This window comes from Danio rerio, chromosome 1 (assembly GCF_049306965.1).
Source record: "Danio rerio strain Tuebingen ecotype United States chromosome 1, GRCz12tu, whole genome shotgun sequence".
Classification (NCBI taxonomy): Eukaryota; Metazoa; Chordata; class Actinopteri; order Cypriniformes; family Danionidae; genus Danio; species Danio rerio.
The window spans coordinates 12,362,367-12,386,848 of NC_133176.1; the positions used below are offsets into that span (position 1 = coordinate 12,362,367).

The 24,482-nt window shown below is 34.3% G+C and overlaps 1 protein-coding gene across 14 annotated transcripts in view; it reads right to left on the reverse strand.

Annotated features, from left to right (window-relative positions):
• dmd (dystrophin) overlaps window positions 1-24,482 on the reverse strand; it is a 251,520-nt gene that overhangs the window by 141,136 nt on the left and 85,902 nt on the right. For all 14 annotated transcript variants that reach the window (XR_001799156.4, XR_012404170.1, XM_073949244.1 and 11 more), the window contains 8 exon segments: window positions 23,387-23,474; window positions 22,805-23,046; window positions 11,050-11,230; window positions 6,704-6,849; window positions 3,704-3,916; window positions 1,973-2,086; window positions 1,204-1,359; window positions 813-983 (listed from right to left, as the gene is read on the reverse strand). Coding sequence is in view for 12 of the 14 variants with exons in the window: in XM_073949244.1 (XP_073805345.1) it covers window positions 813-983; window positions 1,204-1,359; window positions 1,973-2,086; window positions 3,704-3,916; window positions 6,704-6,849; window positions 11,050-11,230; window positions 22,805-23,046; window positions 23,387-23,474 (1,311 nt within the window). In the remaining 2 variants the exon portion in view is untranslated.

Consider the following 24,482-nt stretch of genomic DNA (forward strand, 5'->3'; position numbering starts at 1 on the left):
AGGTTCAATATGTTATCCATGCACATTTGCTAAGATATACATAGTCTGACAAATTAACTGAAAAACAATCAGGAAGTGCTTTACAAGGAAGTGCAAAACAATTTTTTTTCTTGACATGCACAGATGAATTGTTGACCACAAAACTAGCAATGTGAGCTAACTAAACATATGGTTGGTTTTGATTTCTTAGGGACTTTAAGTGTCACTTATTATCACTTATAAAAACTTATTTTTTATTTATGTGTGTGCATTTTTATTAAACCAGCTTCGTTATAATATATTTTCTGGATTATTGATAACAATTCAGATTTGTACGTCAAAAACGATATTTGACATCTGTTTTTTTTTTTTATATGAATTTAATATTTAATAACCAATTTAAACTCTGATAGTATGTCGACAATTCTACAGTTTGCTGTTTTTGTTTTTCAAAACTAAACATTCATTCATTTTCTTTCAGCTTAGTCCCTGATTTATCAGTGGTTGCCGTAGCAGAATGAACCAACAACTACTCTAGCATTTGTTTTTTTTTTAGCATTTGCACACACACTCATACACTACGGCCAATTTAGTTAATCTAATTCGCTTATACCGCTTGTCTTTGGAATGTGGGGGAAACCGGAGCACCAAAAGAAAACCCACTAGAGAAAGGGAGAACATGCAAACTCCACACAAAAATTCCAACTGGCTCAACCGGGACTCAACCAGCAACTTTCTTGCTCTGAGGGGAAAGTGCTAACCACTGTGCCACTCCAAAACCAAACACTAAAATGAAATAAATAATAATTATAGGAGAAACGTTAAAAACACACCTTCAGCTCCTCCACTGCTTTATGAAGCTCCTCAGGTGTTTTGTACTGGAAGTCTCTCTCCAGGTACTCTTCCTCGGCCTGAGTGATCCACTCCTGCATCTCCTGCATCTCCTTCCTCAAACTCACCGTCATGTCCAGCCCTCCTTTCAGGGCTGATTTCTTTGCATAAGCCTGAAAACCAACAACAACAGTTCAGTTTTATTTAACTGGCTATACCTCAAACTGCAGGAAAAAAAAAACTCTAATAATAACAACAGCATCAAGAAGTTCACTTAGACATTTCCAAGGTGTGAAAAAGGTATGCTTGAGCTTTTTTAAGATGACTAAATCATACCTCGGCTCGTAATTAATTAGTATAATGCAGCGTAAGCCCATGTGGCACGTTAATTACCTGTTTGCAAATGAGCTCCCACTGCGCATTGAGCTCATCAAGCATCTTCTGTATTTTGATGGCAAACGGCGTCTCAGCTTCCCTCTTCAAGGCCAGTCCCACCTCATTGATGCCGTTCAGACTGGGTTGGACGGTGTGGATGTCATTCACCAGAGCCTGTCAAATCAAAGCAGACCGTTTGAAATAGATGGTCTTGGCCGTCCCGAAAACCAGGTCATGCCAATGCATTGACCCAATTCTACTTGATAGAAGCGTGGCTATTGCCATTATTGCAGCAAACTTACCATGGGGCACACAAAAATGCTGAAATACAATTTGAGAATGTAATTTCGTGTTAAGCTACAGTTTTCGTGCCTCGTAATATGAAAATTCATTTCCTGCCACAGCCTGAAAAGAGAAAGCGGGGTCTTTACTGAGTCAGGTCCCAAAGGGTCTACAGCTTATTCAACCACCGCTTCTGCAATATTAGCAGGTCTCCCAACAACATCTTTTTTTTGCAGATTTCATCTTAATGAGAAACACTTCTTCTTCTTCTTCTTCCAGACCAATGCTTTCATTTAGGCTAGGCTTTTGCCTTTGCATAAAAAGCACCCTCTCTTCTGAATTTTAATTTTTGGGCCATGTTTGTGAAACACAATGCAACGTTTTTCGGATCACGGTTGTTATTTTAGTACATCTTGCTCCAGATCACTATGGCACGAGGAGTCTATTCCAAGTTCGGGAACACAAACTTAGTTTTTATAGCTAAATAAATAAAGAGTGTCCTCACCGTGCACTGTTCCAACTGTTTCTCCAAAGCCTCTGCGTCTCCCAGAGCTGGCCATTCCTCATTCAGGAAAACATCCACCTCTGCCATCCACTTCTGCAGAGTCTTTGTGTCATTCTACCAATGGGAGAAAAAAATGCAGTCACATTTACGGGTAGTTTTTTTTTTTAATGATACGCAATCCATAAGAATTTATTTATAAAGGTCTAAATTGAAGTATTCTGGATTGAAAGCACTTGCAGCATGCATTTATATTTATGTATTTGCCAGACAATTTTATCCAAAGAGACCTGCATTGCATATACAGTTGGATTTCTTGAAAGGTCAAAAAAGGGTTACACTTTGCAAGATGAAAACTGAAAAATAATAAAACTTTGCAAGATAAAAACTAAAAAAAGGAACAAAGCTGTCCTGGGGCTATTTCATTTTGTTTTAACTTAACAGGATAGTTCACCCACAACTGAAAATGTACACACTATTTATTCACCATCACATGGTTTAGGAGTTTCTTCATCTTTTGGAACACTAAAGAAGATGTTTTGAAAAATGCTGATCCACTGACTTCCATAGCAGGAAAAACAAATCCTAGGGGAGTCTATGATTGTAAGTATTCAGCTGTCTTCATAATATCTACTTTTGTGTTCAACAGAAGAAAGTAAATACACTGTCAAATAATTTTATATGTGTCATTAATATTTATTGACTTTTAATGACAGATTAAATTTGTACTACTGTAGTGGAAGTCGGGCTAGGCGCAGTAGGTAGTGCTGTCGCCTCACTGACGAAAGTGAGTAGCGGCTGACGAAAGTGAGTAGCTGGGGGTTGTCGCGGACGAAAGTGAAGAGTGAGACGTGGGGTATGAAATTAGGTTTTGACACTGAACTGAATTGGGGAAATTGGCCAGTGTAAGTGAAAGGGTGGGGGAAACTGGAAAGGAAAGTTTATAGTTGGGGTTTGGGGGGGTGGTGGGGCGGTTGCCGACGATAGTAAAAAAAAAAGTGGGGGGTCAACGAGGGCCCATTATAATATCTCTGCGTTCGCCCTTAGAATTGAGCGCCCCTGCCCAGATGGGTGATTTGGCATTTCTGGAGTTTGCATGCTCTCCCTGTGTTCGCGTGGGTTTCCACTGGTATTCCGGTTTCCTCTACAGTTCAAAAATATGCGCGATAGGTGATTGGATAATCTACATTAGCCATAGTGTATTAGTGTGTGTGTGTGTGTGTGTGTGTGTTTGTGTGTGTGTGTTTGTGTGTGTGTGTGTGTGTGTGTGAATGCAAGTACTGGAAGAGCAGCTGGAAGAGCATCCGCTGTGTAAAACATATGCCGGAATAGTTGGTGGCTCATTGCACTGTGGTGACCCCTGATAAATAAGGGATTACGCCGAAGGAAAATGAATGAATGAATAGATGAGAGAGGCCAAGAATGCAAACTGACTCTTATTACTTCTTATTCCAATGCTAATCATTGAACTCTATCTCTACCAAACCCAGAACAGTCATCTGACACTTAAAAACTACCCTACAATTCTCTTCTCTCAAGGATGTGGTTTCCAAATCTAGTAAGCTCTCTAAATAGTCAGCCGACAAGATGTTGAGACACAGCCAGCATCGTCAGGTGTGAGCATTCGAGTTCGAGTGCCATACATTTGACTTGGAAAGCCGCCAGAGGTGTGTAGGTGCGAGAAGCGCTGTGATTTGAGGAAAAGCCTCATCAGCATCTTGTTTCAGCACGTGCCTGGAACTGCTGTAGCTTGGTCATGTGATCCTGCAGTTTCTGGATGTTCTCCTCCAGCTGCTCCGATATGCGTCTCCAGCGCACCATCACGTTATCCAGCTCTGTCCGGTACTTCTGACAGATCTCAGGTGGAGCTTTCTGGAAAACCTGCTCAGCCATCTTATTGAGGTCATCCACGTCACCCTGATGCTCCTTCTGGGATGCTTGGATTGCCTGCAAAATATGACAGAAACATTTACTCTCGATCAGTGTGCAGGAAAGAAGAAAGGAAGGAGAGAAGGAAGGAAGGAAAGATGGGAGTGAGGGAATAAGATTGAAAGAGAAAGTTTTTTGTTTATTTTTAGCAAACATTATCGAGCTAATTACATAGCTCAATTAATACAACAATCTGTAAACAGATTATTAAAAGACAATAGTTACATGACTGAAAAACAAGTTATTTAAAAATAATCAGGACAAGATAAGCCTTTCTCCATAACAATGCATATCTTCACATCCAACCTCCAAATATGCTTGGAAACCCTCAACATTGTCCGTTAATCTATAAAAATTAAATTCGAGCTGTATTCTGGCTCTTTTATGCATTTAGCATTTTGCATTTAACAATAGAACATCTGAGACAGAAAGAGACAGAAAGAGAGGGTCCACGAGGGCCCCTTATAATATCTCTGCGTGTCCCCTTAGAATTGTGCTAAGCAATTTGGCTGTTTGCACCAGACAAAATGCAACAAAAATGTAAATACAGCCATTCAGAAGCAGGGAACAGTGCACTCATATACATGCTGAATCACTGATGTAAACTATTAACTGATACTTAACAAGTCTTTAGTAATTAATTCACTAACAGCTTGTTCATGATCTATTACTATTTTATTAGGTATAGTTATAAATCATTAAAATACAGTTAATAAGTCATTTAGAACTTGTTAACTAACAGCTTGTAAGTTATCTATTGGCATAGTTATAAATAATTAACAAACTATTAACTTTTATGTAACGGATTTATATAACGGATGGTTATTCTAAAGTGTTACCGAAATATTAATATCTCCTTTTAATTTGAAAAATATTCCTACTATCGCGAGCCATTGCTTTTATTTAGAACATGGTTTCAATCAGACTTCAATCAGCCTCTAGGCTCGACCGTCATGCACACTGCTGTTGGTGTAATCAATCTGGCAACCTGCCCTTGCAAATCTTTTAAACCAGGTGTGCAATACCTAATTCAACCACTGGGTGTCAAACTTACATCCTGCACCTTTAAGTGACATTGTTTTTGCTTTTAAGTTTACCAAGTCGAAAAAATATATTTTCTGAAGGGAAGTGTTTTGCATTTAAGTCAGTAATCGTAAAGAATTATTTCTTAAGTGAAGGGGCTCTATTTTGATGGTCCATGCGCAGAGCGCAAAACGCAGGGCGCAAATGCTTTCAGGGCGTCAGAACGCATTTTTGCTAATTTAAGGATAGAAAATTCCGATTTGCGCCGTGGCGCATGGTCTAAAAGGGTTGAGTTTATTTTCTTAATGAGTTATACGTGTGTTTTGAGAATAAACCAATTAGAGTCTCATCTCCCATTACTTTTAAGATCCAGCTGCATCGCGCCACAAGCTCATTTGCTATTTACATGACGAAAAGTAAGTCTAAGTGGAAAAACTGAGCATTTCACTAGCAAACAGTTAACAGTTTTTTTTTAAATAAAAAAACAGTTAAACAGAGAATCTACCACTCAAGAATGAGAGATAATGGATCACTTTCACTTTCGCTCTCGTGGATAGGGAAACCTTTACGCACAGACATCAATTAGTCTATAAATAATTAATTGCGTTTGTTTTTGCGCAAATATTAGTATCAAAACTTTTTCTAAATTCAGTTCTAATTTCCAGCAAACAAATAAATTAACAATAATAACGAAGTGTGTTCAAAAACTTTAGTTTCACCCTAAAACACATGCTTTGCCCCATATGGTCTAAAACCAGCAGGTGGGCAAATCTAAGCTTGTTTTTATTAAAACAAATATAAACATGGATATAATAAATAATACTGCTAACAATAATAACATTATACAAAAGCAAATTGTTATCAATGAACTGAGAAAGCCTCCCGAGATGAAGAAGACATAAAAGCAGTGGTTTTTCATATTTATGTAGGATAGAAAATAATATGTTTTGTAATATTTTAATCCTTTATATTTATATCCTATATATATTCTTATTTTTTCATATGTAAAGATATTTGCCTATTGCTCTCTTGTGCGTATTAAGCAGTGTGTAAGCGAGGCGCAACTCTGCGCTGGAGTTTAGACTGGGTTTGTTTTGGTCTAATGAAAAATCTATTATAGTTTCTCAAAATAGCAACGCGCCAGCAGTCCGCCTCAGAACGCCTTCCTTTTTAGACCAGAAGGCCTATGGGCGCACATATGAGCGCTAATGCATTTGCTATTTAAACAGCATAGCGCAACGCCTCAAAACGACTCTTGTGCCAAGCTGAAACTAGCAAAAGACTATTGCGCCGCGTCTTGCGCCCCACTGCGCCGGGTGTATGATAGGGCCCAATGTGTTTTTGCATTTATGTTTACTAAGTCGGAAAGAGTTATGTCTTGAGGGGGCGTGTTTAAAATTTAAGTTGGTAGTCTGAAAACATTATTTGTTGAGCAAAAGCGTTTTGCAATTAAGTTACTAGTCAGAAAGATTTATTCCTTAAGTGAAAGTGTTTTTGCTTTTAAATTTACTAAGTCAAAATTCATTATTTCTTGAATAAAAGTGTTTTGCAATTAAGTTAGTGGTTGGAAAAAATATGTCTTAAGTGAAAATGCATTTAAGTTAGCTTTTTTGTAAGAAATTATTAGTTCGACTAAAAGCAGCCAGAGCTTATAAGAAAAGTTCTAGCTCTGCATTGTATCAAACTACGCCTCTTGGCTGTTGTAAATTCACTATAAACCATGGCTTCATAGGGCTTATTGCTTTAGCCCACAATGGGAAAAAAATAAAAACACAATCAAACCTTGATATCTTTGAGTCTCTGCTCCATGACGGGATACTCAGTCACTGCTGTAGAAGGGATGGCTAGTTTATTCTCACACTGCTGTAGCCAGGCCAACAGCGCTGCCATCACATCCTTATAACGTGCTGGAGGAAGACTAGACTGGACTGATAGAAGAAAAAAAAAACAAGTCTGAACAAACTAAATCCGCCTGCAGTTTTCCATAGAAACTCAAAATACAACATACACTACACTCCTCATATGCATTTCTGGGTAACACTTTATAATAACGACACAATATGAATCATCTAATAAACATTAGCAAATAGCAAATTCATTATTTGTTAAGCATTAACTCTATTATATTAGACGTTGGTAAGCAGTTTATAACTGCAGATACAAATGTTGTATTATTGACTATTAAGCCCATTTTAGTTGTACTTTCATAATTTGTTACTGATAATTTTTTTATGGCTAAATTAAGTATCGCATTATTTACAAATCATTTGTATTTAAGAGTAGTTGTTGTTTCTTAATAATTCAGAAAGATTAAATTATTAATGAACTATTCAAATAAACATTTATGTATTATTATTCAGGCATATATTAATAGTTAATTTGTAATTTCTAATAATTAATAAATGCTTTATTAAATTAACTTCATGCAGTTTTGTGACCTAATGCAAAGTGAGGACTATTTATGCTTTATAAATGCCTAATAAATGACAATTAAAGGCTCAGTATCAAATGAACAATAAAGGCTCTATTTTGATGGTCCATGCGCAGAGCGCAAAACGCAGGGCGCAAACGCTTTCAGGGCATGTCAGGGCATTTTTTAACAGAAAACTGTTAAACAGAGCATCTACTGCGTGAGAATGAGAGATAAATGATCACTTTCACTTTCGCTCTTGGATAGGGAAACCTTTACGCACAGACATCAATTATAAATAATTCATTTTGTTTGTTAAGCGCAAAGATTTGTTTCAAAACTATTTCTAAATTCAGTTCTAATTTCTAGCAAACGAATAAATGAACAATAATGACCAAGTCTGGTCAAAATACTGAGTTATTTCCAAATACACCTGCCATGCCCCATATGGTCTAAAACCTGACAGGTGGGCAAATCTAAGCTTGTTTTTATTAAAACAAATATAAACATGGATATAATAAATAATACTGCTAACAATAATAACATTATACAAAACCAAATTGTTATGAATGAACTGAAAAAGCCTCCCGAGATGAAGAAGACATAAAAGCAGTGATTTTTTAATATTTATGTAGGATAGAAAATAATGTTTTGTAATATTTTAATCCTTTATATTTATATCCTATATCAATTCTTAATATATCCTATATATATCCTTATTATTTACATTTTTTCATATGTAAAGATATTTGCCTATTGCTCTCTTGTGCGTATTAAGCAGTGTGTAAGCGAGGTGCAACTCTGCGCCGGAGTTTAGACCGGGTTAGTTTTGGTCTAATAAAAAATCTATTATAGTTTCTCAAAATAGCAACGCGCCAGCGGTCCGCCTCAGAACGCCTTCCTTTTTAGACCAGAACTCCTATGGGCGCACAAATGAGCGCTAATGCATTTACTATTTAAACAGCATAGCGCAACGCCTCAAAACGACTCTTGCGCCAAGCTGAAACTAGCAAAAGACTATTGCGCCGCGTCTTGCGCCCCACTGCGCCGGGTGTATGATAGGGCCCTCTATCTTTGCAATCTTTTCTAAAAAGTAAAATTACTGTAAAGTTTAAACATCACCGAATAGCAGGAGTGTCAAAATATAACACAAAATTAGATAAAACAACAACAATATAATAATTTACCAATATATTATGATATAACTCTTCAATTTTGTAATTTACAGTCATTTTACATTAGTTAAAATTTCTACATTTGAAGCAAAGTTTCATTTGTGTATCTTCAAATGCATTGAAATGAATGACGTCGTTTATTTTCTTCTTTTTTTCTGTTTAGAATAGAACCGAGCCTTTAATGTTCATTTATAAGGGATTTAAAAAGCATAAATAGTCCTCATTTTAGATTAGATCACAAAACTGGATGAAGCTCATAAAACATTTATTAACATGCATGCCTGAATAATTAGATATAGAAATCGTCACCTTGAAATTATAAGGCTCTATCTGCGTTCTGAATGCTTTTGAGATATTGAGCTTCAAAGTTTTTGCATTCCATTTGGCAAACAGAATGAGTGTAACATTTGTTTTTTTAAATAAAAAGTCTTAAAATGTAAACTACTTATAAAAAAACAACCCATAATGTAAATAAGCTGTCATTTAATAAGAATGTCAATAACTCAAATTTGACAAAATAGAACCTTATAGTTCTAAGGTGACGAAATGTTCAGTTGATTAGTTAATCAATCATTTACTTACACATTCTGAATAATCTTTAAAAACCAGCAACATCTCTCCTCATAATTTAACTGGTTTGTAAATTATGCAATGCTTAGTTTAGCAAATAAAAATAATATTCAAAGTATGAAGATACAATCATTAAGCACCTCATATATGTGCTTGTAAGTTAAGAATAAAGCATTTGGATTATAAACTGCTTACTAACGTTTATTAATGTAGAGTTAATGCTTAACAAATAGTGAATAAACTATTTGCTAATGCTTAATATAGTATTCATAGTGTGTATTTATAAAGTGTTACCCATTATTTGCTATCACTTTTTAATAACTTCACACTATGAATCGTCTTTTAAGCATTAGCAAATCGTTAATTCTTAATTTGTTAAGCATTAACTCTACATTAATAAGCGTTAGCACACTTTATAAATACAGTTACAAATGCTGTATTTCTGATTTATAAGCACATATATATTGTGCTTATTGATTTTATCTTCACACTTTATTACTAAATAAATTCAGTATCGCATTATTTACAAACCGTTTGTATTTAAGAGTAGTTTGTGGCTTTAAGAATCCTTCAGAATGAGTTATAAATTATAAATAAATGATAATATATTATACGCCAGAATAATAAGATATAAATGCTGATTTGAATACTTTATTTATCCTTTATAACTAATTTTGAATGATTCTAAAAGCCACCAACTACTCTTAAATACAAATGGATTGTAAATAATGCAATACTGAATTTAGCAATGAACAATTAATGAGTACTAACGTATGAAAACACAATCACTAAGCATTACAAATGTGCTTGTCAGGAATACAGCATTTGTAGCTGTATTTATAAACTGTAACGTTTATTAATGTAGAGGTAAAGCTTAATAAAAAAAATGAATTAACCATTTGCTAATGCTTAATAGACGATTCATAGTGTGAAGTTATTATAAACTGTTACAGATTTTTCAATTAAAGAGTCAGTTTGCCCAAAATAAAATTTAGAAAAATTATATTTATATATATATATATTCTTTAAAACACAAATGTTTTTGGAGCTTTGTATGATTAGTTGGAGTCACATGGAATGTTTGGTTAATGTTTTTTGCTCTTTTCGTCTCAGGCTTCGGTAAAGTAGTTTAATGACTATTAATTCCTATCTAGTCAACTGGAAAATAATTAAATAACACTTTCTGTGTATAATTTAATCTGCAACAACAGTCTGAACTGGACAATAACTTTAGAATTTATATTTATTCAAAGACCTGAGGATGTCTCACTGCAAGAAAGACACGTGAATGGCAGATTAACCTGCTGCTGCTGCTTCTCCAATATGGAAGGTATTAAATATGAAAGAAATGTGGATGATGTGTCGAGATGATTGACAGGCACGTATCCCATCAACTTAACGGTCCATTAATGAGGAAGTAGCATGTCTCAAAGTTTGCATACTCTTCTGTTACACACTCATGTACTTTTTCTTCACACAAATGAAAGTAGTATAAGTATGCGAATTGAGATGCAGCACAAGGCATTTTTGTAGTACTTTCAGCTTCTATTAATAACAAAGCACTCCCGTTTCCTCTTATTAAATAATTCTGCATAATTCTGACCATTCTCTCCCTTTTTAATCAGCACAGAACTCATAAAAACATACTGTCCAAGTTTTAAGGAGTCTTTCTAGATTATGCAGAAGCTCATTAGACACGACTTACCTTTCAGCCAGAGAGCACCTAAAAAATCAGAGCGCGGATATGAACAATTCAGACGCCTGTGTAGCATAATGGAATAGAGAGGCTGGTGGATTTGCGAAAGATTCATGAAAACGCTTGCAGCTCAGAGGCTAAACCTGATCAAACCGGACCACGCTGCAGTCTCGATCCCAAGTTTAAGTGCTGTCAAAGTACAGTATGCGACTGATCCACTTTTAAACTCCCTCAACGTAACGTTCACACAAATAGCTCAGCTCTAGACATCCCTCACCCAAAACGAGCTGTCGTTCCCTGGCCCTCAGGTCCTCCAGGACTTGGTGGTAGTGCTCTTGGAAGGCAGAAATGTCCGCGTCAAACAGAACCGGCGTCTCTTCTTTCTGCCGCAGCTCCTCGAGTTGTTCGTGCAGTTTGGCCACTTGAGGTTGAAGAGCCGAGAGGCGAGAGATTTCATCCTGCCAGAGGGAACACAGGGGATTTTTTCGAATAATAAGTCACGTAATGACACAAGTAAATTAGACTTGTATATTTAGTAACTTATCAAGGAATTCATATACTCCTGCTGTCTAAAACAAATGACAAATATACTGACTTACAACCTATTAAGCAAAAATCGCTTTCATAAGAGGTTCATACACAGTTGAGTGGGGACAGTGTCTGAATATATCCAGCCTCTAACTGTAAACATTAATTATTTTCTATTTTTTTTATAATCACACTTCATAAAAACAGTCTGCAGAAACAGTTTTATTGGCATTCTCACTTTGTACATGCCATCAGAGGGGAAAAGCTCAGCCCATTTGTCAAGATCACTCCCTCATTAGCATAAACAGCCCTGAGCGAGAAGCAGCCATCTGGCATTAGAGCTTTCAAGCCGTGCCTGCCAAAGATAACGTCAGCAACTAAGAGACATTATAAATGTGATAATAGACTACCTTCTTCTGAGCCACTTTTTTTGAAATTTTCAGTTTTTGACAGAGATAACGTTAGTCCTGTTTTAAATCTGCTGCTATGCTGATGCATATGTGTTTATAGCACCACCTGAGAGCTCAATCTCATATGAATTTAAAGTAACAGTTACTAAAACAGCACAATTTGGATCAAACTCTAAAAGGGGCAGGTGTAAAAAGTTATTAAAACTTATTTGTGGGATATTCTGACCTGAAACTTACGCACTCTAGGGACATCTAAGACAATTTTTTTTACATCTTGTAAAAGGGGCATGATAGGCCTCCTTCAACCCTCTGGGGTCTGAGGTGATTTTGGTGCCACCGTAAGATGTTTTAACATACCCAGACATTTGTGCTCATTTCAGCTACTTATTACATAGTATTGGCCAACATGTATTTTTCGTATTTAGCACAAACTGTGCTACAATAATATGTGAGAATTATTGATGTACATGCTTGCATTTATTTAGAAAAAAGTATTATGCATGGTTAGAATGAAATAAGGTCCAAAAAAACACATTAAATGGGCCTAAATAAGACCCAAGAAGAGTAACCAGTTTTGCAGGCTAGAATATTTACTTCACAATTATGTGAAAATGATTCTGTTCTCTCATTTAAAGAAAACATTACAATGATTTACACTTTGTAAAGTCTATTTTGTGTCATCTCAGCTGTACATGTAGGAGTGACAATGGTCATAAATAATTCACACCTGAAGAGACAAAAGACACTGCCCCACGGGCTAATGTTCACCCATCAAGGGCATTGTAAAGCAATGTCCAGCTGCAAAAGCTAGCCCAATCTAAATGCCTGATGTATTACTTGCTTTTATTGACCATGTAAACACTATGGGTGAACAATGTATGTGCACTTACACAGCATGCACAAAAAGAATAATATTTGAAATGGTATAAAACATGTTTGCAACACTGTTGTAATAAAAACTTTCTTGTGCATTAATCCAGCATTTAATTATAATTTCTGGATGACTCTGAGACATTGACGTAGCGTAATGACAAAAGCATTAAACACAAATAAATTACCTTATAAACATGAAAAACAATTACTTTAAATTAAAATGATATTCTAAGACCTTTTATATATATTCTGCACAAAAAATTGCAGCCTTAATAACTTTTTCCAAACTTTGGTTCAATAATAATAAAATAGATAAAAAATAAAATAAATAACATGTGGCTGAATTTTCATGAACCTTAATGCATAGAAAATGCAGATTTTAGCTAGACAAGATGCTGTTCAAATTCCTGCCAGGCCATTGTTTATTTTTATTAAATAACCTCTTTTACCCAATTTAATCTGCTTTTAATCACTGTTTTTATTTGTTTTTATTTTCTCATGCTTCTCTCTTTTATTCCTGTTTATGTAAAGCACTTTGAATTGCCACTGTGTATGAAATATGCTATATAAATAAACTTGCCTTACCTTGCCTAAATAACATTATCATTTGGATACAAACAGTGACCATCTGCACAAGCAAAACACATAAAACACTGTGATAAAAAAACACAGCATATAAAAAAAGCATTTTAATAAATGGGAAATAAAATGTAAAATGCAAACGCAAATCCTTAATATTTCATGACTTGGTCGAAATAAAAACGAAACAAGAATTCCCGAACCTTCAAAGTCTGGAATAGACGTCCATGATCTTCCAGAAATGCTATCACCCGTGGGAGGGAACCCTGTTCTTTTATCCTCACTTGTAAGTAATTTTAGAGAAAAAGCATCTGCTAAATGAGTCGGTGTATATGTAAAATGTAAAAAAAAAAACAGCCCTATCTTTTTGCTGTCCACCTTCAACACTGGAAAAAGGAATAAACATGAATATTTAGATCTCATATAACTTCCAAGTGAAGTCTCTGAGTGATTCAGACTCAGCTGTGAGGTAAATGTTTTACAGACTTCACAAATTCAATAAAAACTTCAGAAATTCTAACTTGTAGCTGCAAGGTTTCTCTTTTTTTCTTTTAAAGGGACAGCTCATCCAGAAAGAAAATAATACTCAATATTTACTCTACTACAAGTGGTTATAAACCACAATCCTTTATTCTAGTGGACACAAAAGAAGATATTTTGAAGAATGCTGAAAAACGGTTACCATTGACTTCCACAGTAGGAAAAACAAATACTATGGAAGTCAGTGATTACAGGTTTTCAGCTTTCTTCAAAATATCTTATTTTGTGTCCAACAGAAAGAAGAAGCTCATACAGGTTTGGGTAATTAAATGACAAAAGTGTTATCATTTTTGGACAAACTATCTCTTTAATAAGGTGTTTATAGATCGCTGTTTATGTTTTCTATAAGTGCCAATAAGCATTAAACTATAGTTCTAATACATTTGTATTGTTTTTAATCCTATAAAAACTGTTGTAACTTCACATCATTGATGTCTGCTGATACAGATACAATTGAAGGCATAACTACCAGCTTTCTTTTGATTTTTTTTTTTCATACATTTCCCAAGTGCTGCAATGGAGAGGAGATTTGTTCAACACTTTTCTAAAAATAATAGTTTTAATAACAAAATTCCCAGTTGAATTGGTTAACTGGGCAAGTTTTAGCCAATTGGGGAAAAATCCTTATGGGGAAGAATAAAATAGGCTTTTAGTAAAAATAAAAACATGCTAAAAAATGCATTTATATAGCCAAACTAAAAGAAATAAGAAAAAAAAGAAATACTGTGAAAATGTCCTTGTTTCTTTAAACATACAGATGAAGTCAGAATAACTCATTTCTAACTGATTTCTTTTAACTTTGCCATGATGAGAGTAAATAATATTTAACTAGATATTTTTTAAGACACTTCTATACAACTTAAAGTGACATTTAAAAGGCTTAACTAGGTTAATAAGGTTAACTAGGCAGGTAATTATTCAAGCGATTGTATAACGGTGGGTTGTTCTGCAGACTGTCAGAAAGAAAATAGGGGTTAAAGGGGGTAATGATTTTGACCTTAAAATGGTCTTAAAAAAATTAAAAACTGCTTTTATTCTAGCCTAAATAAAATATAAGACTTTCTGCAGAAGAAAAAAATATTATCAGACATACCGTGAAAAAAGAGGGCTAATAATTCAAATAATAATTGAAGTAAAAATACTTCAACTGTATTATATATAAATAAAAAATTCACAGGAGATCTCATTAGTTTTTGTCTTCAAGTGTATATAGACTTTAAATTGCAAAATCCTGAGTAATCCTGCTACATATTTATAAAGATTTAAAACAATATAGCAGCATTTCATAAATAAGTGTGTAAAAAAACCTCAAAGCTATGAGATTTCATAAAGCTTTTATCAAATTTGTGAAGTCTGTAAAAACATTTGCCTCACAAGAAAACCATATTCTCTGCATCTGAAGAGACTTGGAAGGTATTATGAGCTCTAAATATTCATGTTTATTCACAGTTATTCCCTCTTCAGGTGTCGAGGGCGGACAGCAGAAAATATGGAGCCATTTTCCTGCCAGTATTTGTGCCATTATGTGACTTAACCTGAACTACACTTTCTATTCCCTGAATTATTTTATGCTATCATTTTTAATTAAACAAGAATCTTTTTAAATGTGATTAAAGTAAAATAGTTGCACTGTTTTGAAGCTTGAAAATCCTTTTGTGCGTGCGTGTGTGTCTATTTAAGCATTCAAAATACTAGGTCAATATAATACCAATACTAGGTCAAATGACTTAAAATAGCAAAACTTTAGCAAAATTTTGTTTCTAGATATACACACACTTGAAATAAGAACATCTTGAATGATAAAGATACATATTGAAATTAACATGTGAAATGTTTAACCATTTATTTTCCTGAGCAAAAAAAAAAAATTACTATGGATAAATAAAATGACTTATTTACAGAAGACAACAATTCAAGTCACTCATTTTAAAACGTAAGATATTACATGTTATGCTTTTTTATGTTATTTTATGTTTTTTTTTTATTTTAATTATTCGGAAACGTTAAATTATATTCTTAGTGCCCCACCAGTACCAATAAACAGCCATATCGCACTGCTACGAGTGTTACATTGCGTTTATACAACAGTTTGACGGCATATTCGAGCATATAAAAAAGAAAATTAAACACGGAGAGTGTAAAAACCCTTTTGTATGAGTAACTACTTTATTCCATCATTCATTCACATCTGCAGAACAGCAGAAACAGTCGCTACATCACAAACATCATTTTAGAGGTAGTATTTGAATGATTCTCTAGCCTAATGTCTAAAGTAATGACAAAACATGTGATTTTGCTCACATTTTAAGATTATAAGGCTGAATGACATGCCAGCAGTCAACAAAAATTTCCCAGTATTTCTCTGTTGCAATCGGGAGATCACAATATCTACAAAATACATACAGTACTACAAAATACAAAAGAGATTGACTTAGAAAGTAGAGTTTTTCTCTCCTAAGGACTTATTATGAAGTCTCCGTCACGATCTTGAGGCGGAACGTGAACCGCCTTTGCTCTACTTAGTATGGCAAGCTCGCGGCCAACGCACTAAATCTCCGAAATTTTTAATATTTAAAATAGGCACTATCCTTAAATAAATAAATAAACTGCATAGTTGCGATCTAAACAAATACATTCTCACCTAAAAAGCCTCAAAAGTACATAAAAGTATATAAACTAGAATTTCCAATAGTTCAGTCAAAGCAGGGTGAATCGGCCTTAAGTTGCTGTGCCCCCCGCTGCAGGAATAGGCTTCAAGAAATGATCAGATGTGCTCCTACATAAGGCACATTTAAATCAAGACTTAAATCACATCTGTTTAGCTTTGTCTTTACTGAATGAGCCCTGTGCTACGTCCGAAAGATCACACTATTATGTCTTTCTCTTCTTTTTCATTCTTTTATAGTCATTTTAACACATTTAAATGTTTTAATCTATTTTTATATAATTTTTTTATACTTGTGCCTATTATTTCTGTTTATGTAAAAAAAAACTTTGAATTGCCACAGTGTATAAAAAATGCTATATAAATAAACTCGCCTAGCATTTCCTTTATAAAAAATAACAAATGTAATTATTTTCTTAATTGTATTCTTATAACATTTTTTAAGTTTAATTACTTAGAAACTGCAAATAATGATACATAACATAATAAAATTGTGTAAACATTACTTTCTATGGACTTTAATAAAATGCAACAAATTTAATTATATTCTAATAACGTTTTATAAATTATATTATACATATATTTGATTTTGTTTTTTTAGAATTTTAATCATTTAGAAACTGCAAATAATGATGTATAACATAACACTATTGTGTAAACTTTATTTTCCTTAGACTTTAAATAATTTGGAAACCTCAAATCTGCTAATAAATTGTAATTATAATCTTAATGGATTGTTAAAACTGGGATATAACCCTGACAATCCTATTATCAAAAAGTGAACAATTTAATAAGTAAACCTGGGGAATAGTCAGACAAAGAAGGGGTTAATCACATCAAATGATAAAATCATCACAGACACCGAAGGTCTTTAGGGAGACACGTCTTTTTCTGAAAGACATATTACAGAAACAAGATCTGCGAAAAGGAGCTTGATATAGAGAACTGTCAGGTACAGAGATACTCATGGATAAAAGCAAAGACAGACTTTAAACTGGCGGCGCTTTGATCATTCACACTTTTTTAATCACGCAACTTGTCTCTTGGCTTGTTATTTCATATGCATTAATCGAACAGTCCACAGCCATCAGGCAGAGGGAGATTTCAATTAAATCATCCTATAGAAGTGCTGTCATCATAGCTAAAATTACAGAAAAATCTATCCGCAGTTAAAACCCAGCAGCCAGGCCGGTCCCCTTTAAAGGGGTCATTTCACCAGAAATTGATTTTTCTTGATCTCTTGACATGAATGATAGAATTATTGCAGACTGTTTTGTGAACCTGTCACAATGTAATGTAAAAAGCAAAGAGGCAATTATATTAAACCCGTCAGCATAACTCGGAACTTAGCATTTCAGATCCTGCACTACATTAAACAGTTTAACACTTTGCTAACTAAACTTACACTTAAAATATGAACAAAAATTTTACAGCTAATATTAGTCATTACTCATTAGTCATTTTAATATTTACTTTTACATTTTCAAATAATTAAGTAAAACATTTTGTTTGAAAACTCTGATTTTTGACTTTTTTCTAGAAATTGTATCTTGCAACTCTGACTTAATTTTTTTTTACTTGCATTTGAAAGTTTATTCATTCATTTTTTTAACTTATTTAAGTCACTTCGAACGTGACATGATTGTTGGTACCAGATGAGCTGATCTGAATATTTTAGAAACTGCGGATTTTCACGCATAACCATCTTTACGGTTTAAAATGAATGGTCTGAAAAAGAGAAAATATCCAGTGAGTGGCAGTTCTGTGGGTGCACAGAAGTTTCTTAGCACACTTTAGGCCCATTAGTACCAGTTGCCACAGCCTACCAGAGTATTGTTGCTGACCATGTCCATCCCCTTATGAACACAGTGTACCCATCTTCTGATGGCTACTTCAAGCAGGATAAAGCTCCATGTCAGAAAGCGTGAATCACCTCATCTGGTTTCTTGAACATGACAATGAGCTCACTGTGCTCAAATGGCCTTCACAGTCACCAGATCTCAATCCAATAGAGCACCACCGATGTGGTGGAACGGGAGATTCGAATCGTCGATGTAAAGCCAACAAATCTGCAGCAATATGATCCAAAATCTCTGAGGACTATTTCCAGTACCTTGTTGAATCTATGCCACGAAGGATGATGGCAGTTCTGAAGGCAAAAGAGGGTCTAACCTGGTACTAGTAAGGTGTACCTAATAAAGTGGCCAGTAAGTGTATTCTTTCCACCACAGAAAAAAAATTGTACAAGGTATTATGATAATAACGTAACTATCATAAGACCTTAAATAATAGTTTGTTTGTTTGTTTTATTTTTTGTGGCAGAAAGTAGTAACCTTAGTGAATTTATATTTCAAGCATCAACACATTAAAATACGTCCTATATATTTTTATTTTTCTAAGCAAAAAAAGACCTGTAGATTATGTTGAATGCCAAACATTATTTCACCCATGAAACTAACAAATGTAGAACTTTAAGATAAAACATATCAATTTAAAAAATTTTATTTCATTCATTCATTTACTTTTCGGCTTAGTCCCTTTATTAATTTGGTGTCGCCACAGCGGAATAAACCACCAACTTATCCAGCACATGTTTCACGCAACGGATGCCCTTCCAGCCACAACCCATCACTGGGAAACCCATACACTTATTCACACACATACATGCACTATGGACAATTTAGCTTACTCAATTCACCTGTACCGCATGTCTTTGGACTGTGGGAGAAACCGAAGCACCTGGAGGAAACCCACGCAAATGCAGGGAGAACATGCAGTCTCCACACAGAAACGCCAACTGAGCTAGCCGACACTCAAACCAGCGAACTGCTTGCTGTGAGGCGACAGCACTACCTACTGCGCAAACTGCATCACCTAATTTTAAATTATTATTAGGGAATTAAAACGAATAGAGAATAATCAGCCGATTCAATGTTATCACTCGATTGAATGAGCATTATCAGTGGTTACAGCTGATAGTTATGGGCAAGTAGGGGCCTTCTGCACCTATGTATTTTAATAACGTCTACCCCCCACCCAACCCTAAACCCAATAATCACAGTAATGTAAAAACAGATCTGGGGGCTTCTCTATTCATACAGCTGTTTTACTATGTGGATGGATGATAACAGCCTTCTGAGAATACCAGTAGGCGCAGAAGGCCGCTATAGGCCCATATCTATCAGCTGATAATTACTGATAAAGCCCATTCAAACGAGTGATAACATTCAAAGTGGGTGGAATCTTTCATTAAATAGCATTGGCATAAATTCATAAATGCTATTAGAAATACAAATATTGCCTAATGTTAGTTACATATATTATTAATATTAGTTTTATTCTCTTTTGTTCAGTTATTTATTATTAACCCAGACTTTTAATGCTATTTTTCAGAAGGAGAAAAAAAGCTGCTGCTTTCTAAAGTCGGAAACCTTTTATCAAATAAATCTCTTTTATCTGAAAAGATCAAGAAAAAAACGGAAGGTTATTTGTCTTGTCGGTCACGATAATATATCCGGCATGAATGCATCACTGCTGTTTTTTTTTTGCTTTTTTGATTTTTGATCAAATGAATACATACAGCAGGGAAAGAGCATTACCTGGCCAGACAAAGCAAAACACAGACTTTGCAAAGAGCATGGACACAGAACAGACACTTGCTGAAAGGACAAATCCACAGAGACCCTCATTCACGAGGACTAGGGGTGCATTTGAGCGAAATTTACTCGATTACTATACTTACTGTGTGTAGTGTGTACACTGTAAACAAACAAAATTACAACAACAAGGATTCGGTTACCAAGAGATTTGTCTTGTTTTAGTCCAAATATGTACAAATTCATGCTGAATACAAATATACTATAACTATTTGATTGATTCGGTTTTGCTTTATTGTGGACAAGTAAAACATTTCTAGACATGTAAATATTATTCTTTTGAGTTTGAGAATTATACTTTTTGAGTTGATTATAATCTGAAAACAAGATTATTTAAAACAAGCCAAAATTAGGTGAGTCTTCTTCTTTAAACAAAATAATCTACCCAAGCAAAATAATAATAATAATAATAATAATAACAATAATAATATATATATATATATATATATATATATATATATATATATATATATATATATATATATATATATATATATATATATATATATATATATATATATAATTTTTTTTTAATATGGTCAAAATTAAGTTAGTTTTACACCTAATAATTGTTAAAAATTGTTCGATATTTCAACTAGAAATGAGGCAAAGCTTCTGGGATTTTTTGCAATGCATCATTTCAATTTATTTGTATTTACTTAACAACACTGACAATTTATCTGTAAGTTTATTTTGAAATTTGCTTAAAAATATGTTGTCAGACCTTTATAGAATAAAATAAATACAAATATTTTACTCAAGCACTAAATTCAGTAATAAATTCAGTAAATCCAGAAAGATGATTTTCAAGTGGCCTCATAATTTTATATAGCTTTAATATCCATTAGTCGTCTATTTTAATGGGATAGTTCACGGAATAGTTTTCCAACTATTGAAGTCAAGGTTCACCAGTTTCCAACTTTCTTCAAAATATCTTCTTTTGTGTTTAACAAAAGAAAGAAACTCAAACAAGTCTGGCACAAACAGAGGCTAAGTAAATAAAACAATTACAGTATTTTCATTTTTGAGTGAACTATCACTTTAATATATTGTCAGAATTGACAAGATAGAGTTAAAAAATATCCAATGATGAGAACTGAATTGGGTCAGTTGGCAATAATGTGTAAAGTTTGCATGTTCTCCCTGTGTTCGCATGGCTTTCCTCCAGGTGCTCTGGTTTCCCCCACAGCCCAAAGACATGCAGTACAGGTGAATTGAATAAGCTAAATTGGCCGTAGTGTATGTGAGTGTGTGCAAGAATGTGTGGGTGTTTCCTAGTGTTGGATTGTGGCTGGAAGGGCATCTGCTGCGTAAAACATGTGCTGGATAAGTTGGCGGTTCATTTCGCTGTGGCTAACCCAGATTAATAAAGGGACTAAGCCAAAAAGAAAACAAACATATAGGTTTAGGTTTTAGGTTAAACATATTTAACCTAAATATTAACTAAAATGTTAATTGAACCACTTTAACGGAGACCAATTATGCCCATTTTTACAAGATTTAAAATAAGTCTCTAATGCCCCTAGAGTGTGTTTGTGAAGTTTCAGCTAAAAATATCCCACCAATAATTGCTCCTTATAGGCTTTGACTCAAATTGAGCCGTTTTGGTGACTGTTGCTTTAAATTGAAATGAGATTTTGCTCCCAGCCCTCTTTTCAAAAGAAAGTGAGTTACAGTATAAACACCTATGCATCAGCATAGTGGCAGCTTCACAGGGCTAAAGTTATCAATGAAAGCCTGAAAATGTCAAAAGAATTGTCTCAGAAGAAGGTAATCTATGGAGATTAGTCTTCATTTGTGCATCCTAAAACTCCACATTTTTAATGCCTCTTAGTTGCTGACATTAGTTGCGTCCCAAATCGCATACTTATGCACTATTCTACGCCATTTAGTAGTATAAATAGTGTAAGTAGTGCGTTCACACTGAAAACTCTAAAAACATTAAGTGCACTTTAATTACCCAAATGACGCACTCATTCAGCCGCTAAAATGAAGTGTGTAATGATGGACACTTCACGCACTCAACGACAGCAGGTTTGCTTACGTAGCGGAAGGGGCGGAGCTATCAGACGCACATGTTGAATAACTTTATTTATTTTGGATGGTGAAAGCAAAATTCTCCTACGAGAGTGATTTTAGTGCCTCCCGATGGTGATTGCGGCAATACTCACGGCATGTATTATCTGATAATTCGGTCGTTTATTTCACTGATTTGGCAACCGTCAAACGTCATCAGGGAAACGGTTTGAATTCCCGCTTAGTAAAAACACATTAGTGTGCCATTTGGGACGACACTACATACATATACTATCCTGTTGAGTGTGTAAGTGCATAAGTACATAGTGCATGAGTGCATAGTGTATAGTGTGCCATTTGGGACGCAGCTATTATCTTCAGCAGGTACAGTGTGAAAACTCTAATGGCTGCTTCTCACTCAGGGCTGTTTATGAAGGTGAAGGTCTTCACTTAAGGATGGGGCTTCCCCCTATGTTGACATGTGCAAAGTGAGAATGTCAATCAAAGTGTATTTGCAGTCTAATTATTATATTTTTACAATTAGAGGCTGGATATATTCACACACTTGCCCAACAACTGTATTTAAACCCCTTATTAAAGGGATTTTTGCATAAAAGATCCCCCTTAAATCATCATATGAGCCATAATACTGAATAATCAAATGACCATTTATTCTGATGTACTGTATGTTGACTTTTAGGTAGGTTTTTACTGAAAGTTTTATAAACGCAAGCTCTGATGAGGACAGACAGTAGGTCAGTTTACCCTGCAGCGCTCCAGCTGGATCCTCAGAGGTTCGGGTTCACATGCGGGTGGCGACTGCACCTTCAGCCAGTTCTCCGCCGTGGCCGCAGCCTGCTCCAGCTGCTGAAAGAGATTGTAGAAAGCCAGCACTTTGGTCTGGTAGGCCAACCACGCCAGCCGCTCGGCCAGGAGAGCGCAGAAGTCCACCCATCGAGCACGCAACTGCTGAGCCGCTTGCTGGATGTCCTCTGAGTTCTGACCGTCTTCACAAAAAAAGATCCATTAGGACAAATGAGACTCATGCATATTGAAACAGCCTTTGCCGAGGCAATTAAGCTGCCAAATGCTTTAGACTTTCAAAATAGCTAGGAATCGTCCCATAGATGTACATCTCTATCTATTATTAATCAAGCTAACATTATGCAGGATTTTATTACTTTAATTAGCAACAAAATGCAGATTATTGCTTTCTGAATTAGATATCTCTGAAGCTTTCTCACTGAAAAATGAGAGCAGGTTTGAATAAAAGTCTTGCTTTTAGAAGATATTCAAAGATATTCACACTGAAATTGATGTGCTTATGAAAGTAATCCATTTTATTACCGCTGGTAAGTTGATCCACCAAAGCCTGGGCTGAGCGAGTGGCTTCTTGCAACTTCCTGAACTTTTCGGGTTTTTCTCTGTCAATTGCCTACAAATGATCAAAAGAAAGTTCAATACATTTTAAAAAGCAGTGCTTTACATATAATTTTAAAATATATTGTACTTAATTTGAATATAATATAATATAATATAATAAATATAATATTTAAAATAATATAATACAATACAATATAATATAAAACATTATAATATATGATATAATACAATACAATACAATACAATATAATATAATATGATAATAAATATAATATTTAATATAATATAATATAATATAATATAATATAATATATAATATAAAATATAATACAAAACAATATAATATATAATATAATACAATATAATAAATAATAATATAACATAATATAATATAATACAATATAATATAATGTAATATAATATAATATAATTTAATCAATATAATATAATATACATTTTAATATAATATAATATAATAATATAAATTTTAATATAATATAATATAAATTTTAATACAATATAATATAAATTTTAATATAATATATAATATAAAGTCATTTGTATGTATTTTTCTTAACATTGATCATTAAAAACAGACATAAACACTTCATTGAACATGTACACATAGATGTTGTCTATATCCCATATAACTGATTATACAACAGTTCTGTCTGGTTCTCGAATCTGATTGCACAAGGGTGAAGAGGCTGTCCGAGTGCTGATATTACATTAATGTCACGACTATCAGCACTCGAACAGCCTCTTCACCCTTGTGCATTACTCCGCCCACACCAGCGACATCAAGAAGGCAAAACAACTCTCTACACAGTTTGACAAATATTGCAGCTGTTGGACAACATAATGGACTTTTGAAGCTTATTTTAGTAAAGAATGTAGTTGTTTAGATTGCAATTGCACAGTTTATTGATAGTGTCTATTTGAACATTTGTTTTCATAAATTCTGGTCCTTTAGCGTGTCTGCGACCGTCAGTGAGCACACACAACCACTAATTCGAAAGAATAGTAAGTGTCTTTATTTTAGTCTACTTTGAAATGTTAT